Genomic DNA, 14,581 nt, shown 5'->3' with positions numbered 1-14,581 from the left:
TAGGAGAAGGCGATGTCAGACGTTAGCGCGCCCGATGCGTTGACTTTGACTTCGCTGGCGGTACATCATGCAAATTCGACAACGCTCCACTGCTTATACGCGAGCACCTATAGAGCGCTCACATTCACCCTGATCAAAGTGTCGCCAAGGGATCGTACGCCCAGACCAGTCTCTGGCCGTGCTACAACTTGCCGTTGTAGGTCTCTTATAAGTTTGAATAACCCTGACGTGAAAGGGACAGTCGTCGTTCGCGTGGATGTATAGTGCGTGCGTGCGTAAGAGAGAGAGAGATACGTTATTTTTCTAGAGATGTCTGTCTGTCTATATACGCCTGGCACGCTACTACAGAACACACTGGTGATGCATGAAATGACACGTAGATAGACACTAGACACGCATGCGAAATGCACAAGCGAGATGCACACAAACGGTAACAAGCGACTAAAACGTCTCGCTCAGGTCAATGTCCCAAGTCAATATTAAGTTTGGTTAAGAAATCAATAAACCAGATTGTTTTCTTTTTTCTCTTTCTTTCTTTCTTTCTTTCTTTCTTTCGTTTCACTTACTATCGCAAGTAATCGAACCGATGTCGTAACTGTTTGCAATAATTCCGAGAAAATGCGGCGAGTGCGGCAGATAATGTACTGTCCAATTTTCAATAGAGATACCTTGCTCGTTCTGCGCAATCAACAAGCTCATGCGCCGTAGCGATTTCGTGTTGTATCGCCAAAACTGCATTCGCTTGGAGTTGTATACAGTTTCCAGTGCTTTGCGAGGAAGTGTTGTAGTTTGTTGTAGTTACTTGCGTCATTCCGTTGGTCGACGTAAGGGTATATTAGAAGAACTTATTGAATGCACGAAGAAACCCATTTCCTATAGCAATTAACCGCGTAAAAAAATTCATAATCCCTGCTGCGCACTGTGAAGTCTCCAGTTTTGCAGGTCGCTTAAGCATATGCGCCAGAGGAACTTGTTGCATACAAAAAAAAAAATCTCAAAGGAAAGCCGCTAGGCTTGAAGTGGGAACGTGAAGAAGCAGGTATAACAACACTAATCGCTAAGCGACTGAAAACGACATTATTGCTACAGCAATGGGAATGAACACACTACGCATTTAACGATCGGGTGTGACTGACAGCGTCCAACCATACAGATCAAAAGGCGTTTCAGTTTAATTACTCATGTCGTTGTTATTCCATTGTGTACGATGGGTACATGTTCAGTAGTGACTTAGAGAAGGTATAGAACACATACTGTGCTACTGCCCATCTTTTGAAAATGAAAGGCAAGACCTCTGCACAGCTCCCAATCAACCAGATGGAAGGCCGTTCACCTTGAACAAGATCTTGGGACCATGGCCTCGCATATCGCAGCTACAAAAGGCCACAAAAGCGCTGCTGCGATATTTGAAAGCGACCGGATTGAGTCACCGTCTGTGATCCGGACTGAGTGACCGACTGATGTCTCCAGTGGACTTTCTCTCCTTTTAATCTTTCCGTCCCCCTTTCCCTTTCCCCAGTGTAGGGTAGCCAACCGGACTCAGTCCTGGTTAACCTCCCTACCTTTCTTTTATCATTTGCTCTCTCTCTAGAGAAGGTCGGAGACTAGTTCGAGTCTTAGCGCTGTAGAAGGACTTTCCCGTTGAAAACGTTTCTGATTGAACGATTGTACGTGACACGGAGTCCATCGTTTGGCTGAATGTAAAGTGCCTGCAAGAGCCATTGTTCCACCTGCGTTATCGTTTCTATTTAGCTTGACTCGCGACGTTCGTCACCGATTTCTCCCATGTAATTTATTTCGGCTGCCTTTAGTTTGTTCGTTCGCCTTGCAAACAAGCAAGGCATTGCTGGTTCTCACGAGGCACGCAGACTTTTCCAATAGGGGGGGGGGGGGGGGGGGAGGGGGGAGGCAAACGTCCCGAAATTGTGGTGAACTTCGGATGAATTTAGACCACATCATGGTGTTCTCTAACGTGCGCCCAAAATCACGGTACACGAGCATTTGTGCATTCCACCCCCATATGAATGCGACCGTCCCGGTCGCGGATCGAACCTGTAATCTCGTGCTTGACACCACGGTATCATAAGCCACTTACCCACCGTGGAAGGTTGCACAGGCATTTCACAATGATCAAATTTCTTCAGACCAGCGCGTACAAGGATTACGAACCTTACCGCGTTCATTCTCTTTTTATCTTACGTTATTGAGCAAATGAATGCAGCTGCTTAACCAGAACCTTAACGTCATCTGAGCACGGAACGGTGCCGACGACGAGTAAGCGAACCGCTGGATGTAAGCGGGGCCTCAAGAGAGAAACTTAGCGTTGAGGACGGCCGTGTAAGCGTGTTTTCTTTTTTTTTTATGTTCGCGACAGGGTATCCGGTTCGTGCTGCTCAGGGGGCTTATACAAGAGTGTAATGATCCGTTTATCGGGTCCTAATCCGTGCGCTAGACCAATATGCGCTTAACACGTCCGCGCAACCATCCGTGATCCTGACGCATTATACGGGCTCGCGAGATAGCGCCTTCGGCCTGTGCAGTAGTACATCGACACCTGCATCGCGACCGTCATTAAAACCCCAGCGCTAGATAACAGGCGCTGTGTATACGCATAGCGCGACTTAACCGTGGCATTAGAGTGTCGCCACAGGTGTCCCTTGGTTTTATCCTCGCCGCGAAGGAAGCTGCATTAGCATATCTGACGCCCCCCCCCCCTCCCACCTCCCTCCGCTCCCCATGGGTCCTTGTATGAAATGCTGTGCTGTTTTAAGGGTCGCGCCATATTCCTGATGCACTGAACCAACAGTTGCAGCGAGCCTCCCATGCGATGACGATGAGCACGCGCTGTATACCAAACCCGTTTCTTTCTCACCGTTTACTTTTTTTTTTTTATGCAGCGATTAGCGTCAGCAAACAGGCCTTTACCGCGTGCGGTATACAAATATTTGCGTAAGTTAGATTGCGTTTGCCGCTTTCTCTCTCTCTCTCTCTTTCTCCTTTCAAATTGCAGGCGTGGTAGTGTTGGTTACAACCTCGGCTACACAACACCGGAGAGGTGCAGCATAATATTCCAATCTAGAGATTTGTATTCATGCCTCTGGACTTCTAATGTTACAAGTTCGGCTTCTTCGCTTCTTAAGAAAGAAGGGGACAGAAAAAGAAAGAGAAACAAAAAGTTAGAAATGATTAATAGCTGTTAGACAGTGCTGCCGCGTTCCTGATGTAGGGTTAATTCGATGTAAACGACTTATCATTACAGTACCAAGGCACTGCGATGTAGCGCTTATCCAAACGAACAAGAAAGCGAACTAACTACGCCAAAAGCAGGGTTGTCGAGATAGCGATCTCAGAGCAAAAAAAAATTAATTATAATAATTTAGGCTTAAGTTGCGTTTTAGCGACACGTAAACGTAACGCAGTAGCATGCCACCCGCCCAGAATACGGTATAACTCAGCTCTCTGTATTTAGCGAGACTGAACATTGAGAGGAGCAGGTTTATTTTAGTCTGGATTTCTGCCGTTACATGCAGTTGACCATATGTCAAAAAAAAATTTAATTATGGGGTTTTACGTGCCGAAACCACTTTCTGATTATGCGGCACGCCGTGGTGGAGGACTCCGAAAATTTCGACCACCTGGGGTTCTTTAACGTGCACCTAAATATAAGTACACGGGTGTTTTCGCATTTCGCCCCCGTCGAAATGCGGCCGCCGTGGCCGGGATTCGATCCCGCGACCTCACCACATGTCAGCGTCTCTGAGGAGTTCACGGAGAGGCTGGAGGCCGTGCACACGACACTGTTGCTTAGAGATGTAATTGGCAAGGAACACTGGCACACCGCGCGAGAACAGATTATGATTGGTCCTTGTTCTGGACGGGCTCCAATGGCGTCTCTTATTCTAGACTTCTTTCTTTTTCTGACTTTTATTTCTTCCAGGAAACGACCTCGGAGGTCAGGCAAGAGAAGATAAATTGTTTCAGACGCGTCGTGCACCCCGAAAACGGCGACATCCGGAAAAAAGAAATTTCTGTTAAACCGGTCATTTGCGAGCGCTATCCATATTTCCTTAATACTGCGCGGCCTTCCACTCTACGATGCCTTCTTTTTTTTTTTTTTTGCCTCTCTCTCCTTCCGCGGCCGTATTTGTAGTCCCAGCGAGCCCCTGTGTTCTTTCTGTATAGGCATTCGCGGAGACTGTGATCCTTCGGGATTAAAGGTCCTTTGTGCGCACCGGTTCGAATGCCAAGCAGATGCCTTTGGCTTTATAGGTGCGCACGCAGCGGCGGCGTTCAGGATCCTTTCATCTTTTTTCTGCCTGTTGGCGCGTTTAGGGCAAACATCGCCGAACAACCCGAACAAATTCGCCTTCCCTTATATATATATATATAGTATACCGTATAAGCTCGAGTAAGGGCCGCACCCGTTCAAGAGCCGCACCCCAAGGCTGGCAGCCAGAACTTCAAAATAAATAAATAAATAAATAAATAAATAAATAAATAAATAAATAAATAAATAAATAAATAAAGCTTGTCTGCTCGGCCACTTCGAGTGACTGGCGTGCGGTGTTTTCGATCGTCGTTGTGGAAACCCGCAGAGTCGCGGGCATATCTAACGGCGTAGATCAACGAGCGAGCTGCCGAACCGAGCCTGAGCGGTTGCAACCGGCAGCGGCTTGAGGACTACGTGGACGGGCACTGGGTGTGCGGCGTGAACGCGTGAACTGATAACTGCGTTGTAAAAAACAATAGCTTTTGCTTTTTTGACACAAAGGGATCACGAGGATAGCGCACGGCCTGAAAAGTAAAACAACGAGCCGAAATGGCCCGCTCCCCGTGTTAAGGTCCGCACTTCGTTAAGATATGCGAAATCGCTTCCGCTTATGTGTAATCCCACCCCCGCACCCCCCTTCACACAATACTCCTGCTCGAGCCTGTGAGGTTTTTTGAATAAATAAATTAAATAAAAAGTGAAGCGCATACGTGAGTGTATACGGTAGTATACAACCCGGAGCGCGCGTGTCGGACAGGCCCGCTCGCTCTGTGCGTTTGTTCGCCACTGTATAGTGTGTGCAGTACACGCGGCGCGTTTGGGACGCGACCCCGGAGAGATTAAATCGCGCCGAGGAATCCGACACGCGGAGGCCGTATTTCAGCGGGGGTCTCTCCCGGAGTTGGGAGGTCGACCATTAGTCTATATTAAGCCGGTGCTGCAGTGCAATATGCCCGTTGAGCTCCGCGTGTATATACACGGTTTTTTTTTTCTTTTTTCGACGTTCGGTCACGCGAATCCGCTCTGTCCGGTTGCCGGTGTTATTCACCCTCCTTGCGATTTTAGCGTGCAATGTTTCGTCACTGAACATTTCGTGCGAGTACATGCAAAAATGCTGAGTTAACGGAGGGGGGGCGGAGGGTGAGGGGGTACGTGTTGGACATCTTGTATCACAATGTTTCTGGCCTTAACCCCGTAGGCCCTTAGTCATACGAATGCGCAATCGCTTTTTTAAAAACCGATTTTGCATGCAGAGTCTCTCGCCAGGAAGTTTCCTTCTGCTGAGATACTGTTCAATAGCGGATCCGCGGGATCGAAGCAGCTTTCTTTTTCGGATGCAGAAAAGAGTGATTTAGTGAGATTAGCTGTTATTGAACCTAGGGTGTCACTTGTGTGCACGCTTGTTTCTTGGATCGTGACGCGAAGCACTGATGTTGGACATCCTTTGCTATGGGACGGCATTGAGCGGCCGTTGCGGTGGGTGTCTACTTAAGAGGGGTATCGTCAGACACCACGCATAAAATAATAAAAAAAAACATATTTCTGGAAACGTATAATTCGCTGCTTCTAAGGAGCATCTCGCTTTATTTTCTCTACACGGGTCTTGCTGCGCAGTGAAGCTCCCGTCGCAAGCACCTCGCCATGCGCCCGCGCAGTAATGACACCGTTTCTACAGCGTGTAATAGTGTCACAATTTCTCTTGCAGCGGCTGCACGATATCTACACTTAATTAGTCCGGCATCTTATGCTTAGTTTATATTTGGTCAGTTCTTTTTTCGATGGTCGATGTAAGAACGGGTGTTCTTCTTTTGTTTTTATTACCACCGTTTGGAAGCACTGCACCATGTAGACACGGTCTCCTATTGAGATAAGATGATCACGGTATGGTCTTTCGCAAGATTACCACTTTTTGTTAGATATAACGGGTTCTATCTAACATTGTTACTGCGACGACGGAGCTGCTTAGGATGCTATATAGATATCCGTTCTATGATGTAGAAACAAGTATAGAGCCATGATAGACTGTGTAAGCGCAACTGAACGAGGACGTAGAAAGAAACAGATACACAAAGACAGCTCTACTTTCAACTATAGATTTTATTTTCACACGCATCGATAAATATATGCCTTACGAGCGGAAACCATGCCTTGGACACGTGTACGGTTCGTCGACATGCACCACTGAATGTTCCTTTTTCGCTGTCTCATTTGTTTCCGCTCGTACGGCATATACTTATCTGTGCGCGCGAACATAAAATCTATAGTTGGAAGTAGCACTGTCTCTGTGTATCTGTTTCTTTCTACCTCCTCGCTCAGTCGCGCTTGCACACTCTATCACAAATTCAAACCAACTATCGCGCCAGAGAGAGAAAGAAAATAATGCAGAGAAAGGCAGGGAGGTTAACCAGAGGTAGTTCCGGTTGGCTACCCTGCGCAGGGGGAAGGGTTAAGGGGGATAAAAAGAGAAACAGAGTGGAAGGGGGATATAGAAAGAAAGGGAGACAAGCACGAACAAAGCGTGTACACTACAGAGTGGTAGGGGGCGGCATTCTTAGAGTCTGTCGTGAAGCCCCGTAGACCGCAGGAACCTTAATAACGCGAGTGAGGCCTTCAACGCGGATGTTCTTTCGGAGCATTGGCCTAAAGCTTTTAGTTCTGATCAGGAGCACACGTCTACATTTCGTATGTCGTGAAACAAGCAAACTGAACTTGTACATGCTGTCTGCAAAAATAACTACACCGCATTAGTTGGTCTTGCCGTATCACAGCAAAGCTAGCTTTACAATTATCAAAAAGGTTCGAAATCGTGAACTTGACAAGGATCGACGTACAACCTTGATAGTATGGTACGGTGTGACTAACTAATGCGGTGTAGTTATTTTTGCAGACAGCATGTACAAGTTCAGCTTACTTGTTTCGTGACATACGAAATGTAGACGTATGCTCCTGATCTCTAACAGAGAAAGTGTGGCCAGGAGACAAGTCCCAGCTTGTGTAGTTAACACTTTGTCTTCACTTGAACGATCACATGTGCCGCCATTAGTTAGGCAACTGTGAAGTGCAGACAAGCGCACTTGCGTATTCTGAAAAAGGTGTCTGACGTTGCCTGGTGCTGCACGCACGCAGAAACTGCCGAGCAATAATGCCACCGCCGCGAAATCGACTCTCTTACGTTTCGCTCGCGTACAGTCGCCTGGTCCATGCAGCGGTAGATCCGTCATCGGGTACATCCCCCACCTACACAGACCGCCACCAACACACAACCTACTTCTCTCTAAATGCACTCCATCAGTTAAGGAGAACATACAAGTAAAAGGTGGCCAACGACCAACTTCCGTGAGTGGCCTCCCCTATAGGTGCATACACTTAGAGGGTCAGCGAGCTGCAAACAAACAACACTGCCGCGAGAGGATCAACGCGGCAACAACGCAGCACGCACCACTCCGAGACCCCAGGGCGGCGGAGGGTGCTCGCTCCCCGTCCGGGACGCTCGCCCCGCCGTCCGGTTGCGGGCAACGCACGACGTCCCGCGCACGAAGTTCGGGACCTGGGGTTCACGCGCGCCCGGCGGGAGAATCCTCGGAACGCTGACGGGGAGGGGGAGCCCGATCGCGTGAAAGTGTGTTGAAGCGGGCCGCGGCGCCGCGCCGTGAGTGGGGCATGTGGGTAGCGTACCTGTGTCTGAGCCTTTGCACGCCGCGATGAGGTAGGGGAGGATGGGGGAGGGGTTGGAATTGCACAGCTAGCTATAGCTGCCGTGCGGCTATGAGAAACGAACGCCCAATCGACCTTCGGAGGCTGCCTCGGTATTATTTTCGCGTGCGTGTGTGCGTGCGTGTGCTTACTGGCGCGGCAGCGCACGCGTAACCGTGCTCGTCGGTGAGGTTTCGGCGGCTGCTCGTGCGATGTTCGCGAACGCGCGTGTGTGCATCCATCGCATGCTGCGCGTGCCGGGGTAACCAACCGACGTGGCGGACGGACCGAGCGACCGGCGGACGGAAGATCGTGAACCTCACGGAAAGTCGTGGCGACCCTCAGAGCGTGACCCGCGATTCGGCGCGACCTTTCTGATGACCTTTTGGCGGCGGCGGTGGCGCCGACGACGGAGTTGAGGAGGAGGATTAGGACGGCGAGAAGGAGAGTTTCTAAGGAATGGGAGAGGAGGTTTCCCTTGTGGTAGCGCAGTTCTCGCTGTTTCGAATCCTGTTCGTTTGACGACAAGCTAAGCGTTTGACGCATCTCTGGACTTTCATTGCGCTCAATTGCCGTGACTACGATATATGTGGCCCGCCTTGCTTCATCAATCGCCCGAATTTTCGATGTGGCGTTGGTTAAGTTTAGGCAATTTCTGTTTTGCCCTCGCTATTAGCAAACTGTGCGCAGCATAGGATGGCGTTGAGCTAATGTCCCGCCTATATTTATTATTTTCGGGGATGATATATCTAACAATACGGTACGAAGGAAATGAGTGGGCACACCTTATAAATCCGAGCTAAACAACTTCTGTCGTCTGTACTTCAACGCCCTTTTAGCAGGCATTCAGAGCCACCTGAAAATTCGGGGCTTCTAGAATCACAGTAAGAAAAACAAAAGCGACCAGTAATGAGAGGGGGAAAGGGGTGCTCTTGAGTGAGGGGGAATAGAAAATCGTGAAGCGCACGCCGCCGCAGAGAACCGCATGAGTCCTCACGATTTGTGCAAGGGGCTCTCGCCCGGCTTTCGATATTCTGCGATCACGAGTTCCCGTTTGTCAGTGAGGAATAGCTCGTGAACTCTCCGGGTTTCTTTCTTTCCTCCCTCGCTGCGTCGTTGTTCCCCATGGAAGGGCAAGCAGAAAGGTCTAAGGTGAGGGGAGCTGGAAGCTGAAAAGGTCGGCGATTATTTATAAGGCCACGTTGGTTTTTCTTGGTCAGCTCCGCACTCCCCGAACTGGTCAGCGCTTTTAGTTCGTCTCATGCCCTTTCCGTGTAGGTTCTTTTCCTATATACCCGCGCTCATGTTCGATGGCCACGCCGAACCAAGATAAGAGTTACTTTCTTATTATTTCTTGCTTTCTTGCTGCAGGGTGAGAGGTTGTGGGTGCGTTTGGCGGCGACGGCGGCGGAGGAGAGATCGTGGTTTGGGACGCTGCATTATAGCGAGGATCCGCCTGCGGTTTCCACGATTTTCATCGATTACGCGTTGCGATCGTGAAACGCGAGGAGGGGGGGGGGATCCCGGGCACCCGCGCGGGACGGCCATAAATTGGCTGCGCGAAAGATTTTCGAGATCCGAGGTGGTTTTAGCGTCGTGATCGGCGCTCATGTTGTGTATACCGTTCCGGTTTCCACAGGACCACACGGCATCCTCCCGTTACCGAACAAAGAAAGATCTGCGCGCATCCCCGATCTTTCCTTTTGAGAACGCGGGAGGGCCCATCGTGACCGAGAAAGCAAAACTTTGAATATTTTGCGTTGGTAGTTATATTTTCGTCGATCGGTGAGGAAACCTCGGCGAAGGTCGTCACGCTGTAGTTACCGTATATAACTCTTCGTAGAAGGCCGTTTTCGTCATAAATTTCGACGTATTTCTATGCTGCATACCGAGCACATCGCTTTGCGAATGTTTTCAGGATAGGTGTACATATACGAGTGGTTGCAGTGCTTCTTGCGAACATGGACAAAAAGTTAGTTAATGCAAAATTGGTGCGCAATGTCCCCGAATAGATGTTATACGGCAGATGCCGTGCTTGGTTTGTCAGCTGTTATCGTTTTGGAGTATGAGGTGCGAAACTGTGGCGCAGAAACTGTGTGTCGGAACGTGCCAACGGCTCGAAATAACAAGCAGCTCATACGTATAAGAAACGTTTTCATGAAAATGTGGCTGCCAATCGTAATGCGGAACAATATTGAACCTAACAAACCGGCCAGAGACGCAGTTCTCAGAAGTGACCACCTTCGTGGATGCGACTCTAAAGTGCACTTGACAAAATACGTAGAAAACGAGTCCGACTAGAGCTATGTGCCGTTGGTCCTTCGAAATAAGAGCAATGTCTTTAGTGGTGCCCCAATTTCTTTGTCGGTCCCCGTTTGTCTCGCTGATGCATCAAGGAAACTGGAGCGGTTTCTCGAGGCAGCTGTCGTCTATGTCTGAGCCCAACTTTACGATAACAGCCTAAGTAACTTCCACCATTGTGAAACATCCTCTCAATGGTCATTGGATGTCTCCGCCGTCGACACCACGTTAAGCAGCGAACATGCAAATCTGTGAACAAACATTGTGGACGATTTAAAACCAGTGCCTGTGTTACCCACCCTTATTGTGTACACGGTCCGCTACTGCTTGTTGTGATGCTTTTCAAGGTGGGCCGTATAAACTGGCCCAATCTTTTGTACGCTAGAGTTTGAAAAGATTAAACGCCATCAGTACACCGTGAAAAATTTTTTTGGGGGAAAAAAAAGCAGAGAGAGTATGAAAATTTTTCTAACCTATCTTTTCTGTTTTCTTCTGCTTTCTGTTCGCTTGGTTTTCTGTAATTGCACCGAAATAATCTGTTTATTTGTCTCGGTAATTTCACAGAAAAGAAATATTGTTAGATAGTTTATTCCATTAAGGGAGTCACTTTTACTCCCCTCTTGGCTGCAGCCTTTTATGTCGTACAAAAGAGTCCAATGCTGCGATGCGATTGTAACAGATCATAGATCTACTGATAAGCGCATATGAGATGTGACCACCTGACAAGATATCTGGCCCCAAGACACCCAACCACATCCTCGTATCCACTCTTAAGTTTATATAGCGACGCTCTGAGCGCCAGGCCTCGCCCTCGTTGCAGGTGTATCTTATTGAGGAACTAAGACCGATTGGCTCGCGCATGCGAGATCTGCCTGCCCATACTTGCGTGGCTGGTGAAACTGCACGCAAATGCTAATTGAGAATAGTAAAGGTACGAGCAAATCTCATTTCGCTCACAGTATTGATGACACATTTGTCACTCTTTCCCTGATGACACATTGTTGCCTTGACCACTTCTGTTAAATATCGAGAAAAACTCTCTTTGACCTTTAGCAGAAAAAAAGTAATTTCTTAAAATAGAACAACCTCTTGAAAATAACTTTCTGCCTTACGACAGAAAGTTATTTTCAATGAAAGGAACAGAGATTGTTCTATTTTACGACAGAAAGTTATTTTCAACGAAAGAAACGGAGATTGTTCTATTTTAAGAAATTACTTCGAAATGAAAATTTTCCGTTCTTTCATTGTTGTTGTTTTTTTCGACATTTATATTTTGCAGTGTACTGATGAGGGCGACTTATACTCGCCAACAACTAACGTATAATCGCGATCTACTGCGTTCGCTGTACAAGCTGCGCTGTGTACCTCGCGCGAGTGCTTTCGCCAGTCAGTTTGTCGGAGATGCGTACAACTGTTTTACGCGCGAAAGGAACACCCGTGCTCTCGGCGTTCGTTCGCCTCGTGCCAGTTGCGTGCAGCTGTGCGTGTACAACTTGCGCGTTCCCGCTTGCGCTACGCGTGGTGCAGGCACGCATAGCAGCCAGCCGTCCAGCCCGCTGTCCCGCAACTCTGCCGGCACCGGCGCCGAGAACACCGACCGGCTCGACAGCGACGTCTCGGACCGCCTCAGCAGCAGCATCGCCTCGGGATCCGAGGAAGAGCCGCTCGGTGAGTGACGTGTCTTTCTTTTCCCTGCGGCTTAGCTTCGAGCATGCGTACCGCCTAACCGAACCCTTAGTTTAGGAAAGAAAAAAAAAAAAAAAAGAACTGAAATAGTCTATAGATTGTCTGTTGATACTGCGTAGGTCATTTTGCATTCTAATGGACTATGAGTGTACGTCTATGCTCCTTTCTTTCTTTACCTCTACTTTGTTATCTCTTTACCTCCCCCTCTCTCCCCAGCGTAGAGTAGCAAACCGGATCTTCCGCTCTGGTTAACCTCCCTGCCCTCTCTCTCTCTCTCTCTCTCTCTCTCTCTCTGATATACTGCACGTCCATCCCTAATGCATCGGCATCTTTAAACGTGGCTTTCTTCACTCATGGAGTCATTAGCCGATAAGCGTATTAAAGTGAAACGGAGTAAGCAAATCTTTCCAAACCCTCCACCTGAATTCTCACAGCTATATATGTAATCTAATGGTTACTTCAAATAAACGTATATACTACTATTAGATTCATCGCGTCACTCTATTTAATATAGCAACAACTTCTGCCTGAGAAGTAGAGGCCACGCCGAAGATGCGTATAGAAACTACACTGAGTCTGGTTGACCTTGTTCCGCCCTTTTCACTTGTAGAGGGTCGAGGGAAAGAAAAATAAAGACCCCGAGAGCAGCTTTTGGAAGCCATAGGTCCCCTACTGTTCAAGACAGCAGCCGCGAACAGTGTGCATGACGTTGGGTCACAAGTGTCAAACAAAAACCAACTGGAAATGAGCCACCGTGGAACACATAATGGCATCGGTAGCGGAAACACGCAAAATGATATATATAAACTAAGCATACACTCATTGGACAAATGCCAACTCTGTAATAGACAAAAAAAAAAAGACTACCACAATTAAAGGTTTCTTGGGTTTGCCTGGCGCTTCCTAGGGGTTACAGCTCGACTTTGTGCGTTGCAACTCTGTCTTCCGGCCCATCAGACTGACTGCACAACCTTTCGCGATGCTTGGACGTGCTTTGTAATATGATTTTGCCCTTTCGCGAAATAGACGCGAGTGGGAGGACGAGCCATGTTGGGACCCGTGCCAAGTGCTCACGATGAGCGACGACCGGACACAGTGGCCTATTGTAAGGTTAAGGCGCCGACGCCGCTTTGGTTAAGACGTGGTGAGCAGAGAAACTATCAGAGCGGAGCTTGACGCCGAGGTCGTGGTATACATAAGGAAAACGACGTGAAATGTTAGATGGAGCTGGATCTGTTTATCGTGTTTTGTGTTATCGTTATTTCCGCACCTGCGTACTTTTCTGGCATTTTGGGCGAAGCGCTGCGTTTTCTTTGACTCACCCGTGTTGTTGTGGCTCGATCGTGATCCTGTACTGCGTGGTCGAAGCCTGCTAAACCTCCTCCTCGCGAGCTGTCGAGGCGGGTCAGAGTCGGTGAGGACGTCTTCTAAGCCTCTGCGCGATGACGTGTTACTGCGATTCTCACACCGCTCGTCAACTTTTATTCGCGAGTGTCCGATAGTAGGAGTAAAAGCGTTATTTCGCCCAGAAAAGGATATTATCGGTGACCTTTTACAGCGGAGATGTCTATGGCTAGGATCCCGGGATTTCCTCGCGGCGTGACGTCTACAGAAAACTATAATCTATGACTCATACCCCCCGTAAGGCAGAGGATACAAGCACGCAGCCAAGTGAAACGGAAGGTGCATACATTCTTTGGAATAAGGCATACAACATACAGAACAGCATACATTTCAATAAAGAACAAGTTCAAAACAAGCATCTGAACTATACACAATTGATGCTACGGCGCTCCCGCGCCTGCATGCAATGCGAAGCACGTAGCCCTCCCCGCATACGTTTCCCGGCAAAGGTTACTTTTTGTCCAAGCCCCCGCGGCGATGGCAGCTTAACTATAGCGCACTAAGCAGGGAGTGAAGTAACTACACTTTCGTACGTAAAAGGGCCACCCGCCTAGAAACTGATTTGTGTTGTGACAGTGCTATGTAAAGGGCAAGTATAGTGAGGACTCCTGAAGAGCAGCCGGAATACGAGGCGAATTTCTTTTCTCTCTGTTCCTCTCTTTGTGGGGGCACGAAGTAGCGGCGCAAGCCATGTCGCAGGCCGTCGAAACGTCTTAGGCCAATGATTAGGTAAAGCACATGTGAACGTCTCTACGTGAATAATTTCAAACTACGTCGCAATGGGTGATCGTTTTAGTCGTCGCTTACAGCTTCGCTGTCCAATCACCTTCACTGCGTGGATTACAGACCTTTTTTTTTTTTTGACATTCAGCATGATTGACGTATGTGGGTGAACGTAATGAAGCGACAATGCTATCATTCTCTGAGCACTCGCGATACCATGTGTCTTTGAGGTAGCCGAGGTTAGAGAGGTAACAGGCGCCACTTCCGCTTGATTTGCGGACAACGCAGGCCTCCCTGAGCCGTAATAACGTAAAATAAAGATGAATTATTCAGACAGTTCGTGCAACTTCCATGGATGTTTATCCATGAAGTTGGTAGAAGGCCTGTAAACACGCCATAAAAGTATAGCCATACACCTTTTTTTTTTTTGTCGAGTAATGTCTACAGGAATTTGCCTTCATATTTTTGAACGTGTATACGGACCAACAAGCGACAAGTCGATGT

At 48.3% G+C, this 14,581-nt stretch overlaps 1 protein-coding gene across 3 annotated transcripts in view; it reads left to right on the top strand.

Annotated features, from left to right (window-relative positions):
* The window catches only part of LOC142575765 (uncharacterized), a 527,026-nt gene that overhangs the window by 332,209 nt on the left and 180,236 nt on the right, over window positions 1-14,581 (top strand). For all 3 annotated transcript variants that reach the window (XM_075685386.1, XM_075685388.1, XM_075685387.1), the window contains exon 4: window positions 11,792-11,932. In XM_075685386.1, coding sequence (XP_075541501.1) covers window positions 11,792-11,932 — 141 coding nt within the window. The remainder of the gene's footprint in view (window positions 1-11,791; window positions 11,933-14,581) is intronic.

Source organism: Dermacentor variabilis, chromosome 3 (genome assembly GCF_050947875.1).
Source record: "Dermacentor variabilis isolate Ectoservices chromosome 3, ASM5094787v1, whole genome shotgun sequence".
NCBI classification, from domain to species: domain Eukaryota; kingdom Metazoa; phylum Arthropoda; class Arachnida; order Ixodida; family Ixodidae; genus Dermacentor; species Dermacentor variabilis.
The sequence above is the reverse complement of the archived record's forward strand: the minus strand, read 5'-3'. Positions and strand labels throughout refer to the sequence as shown.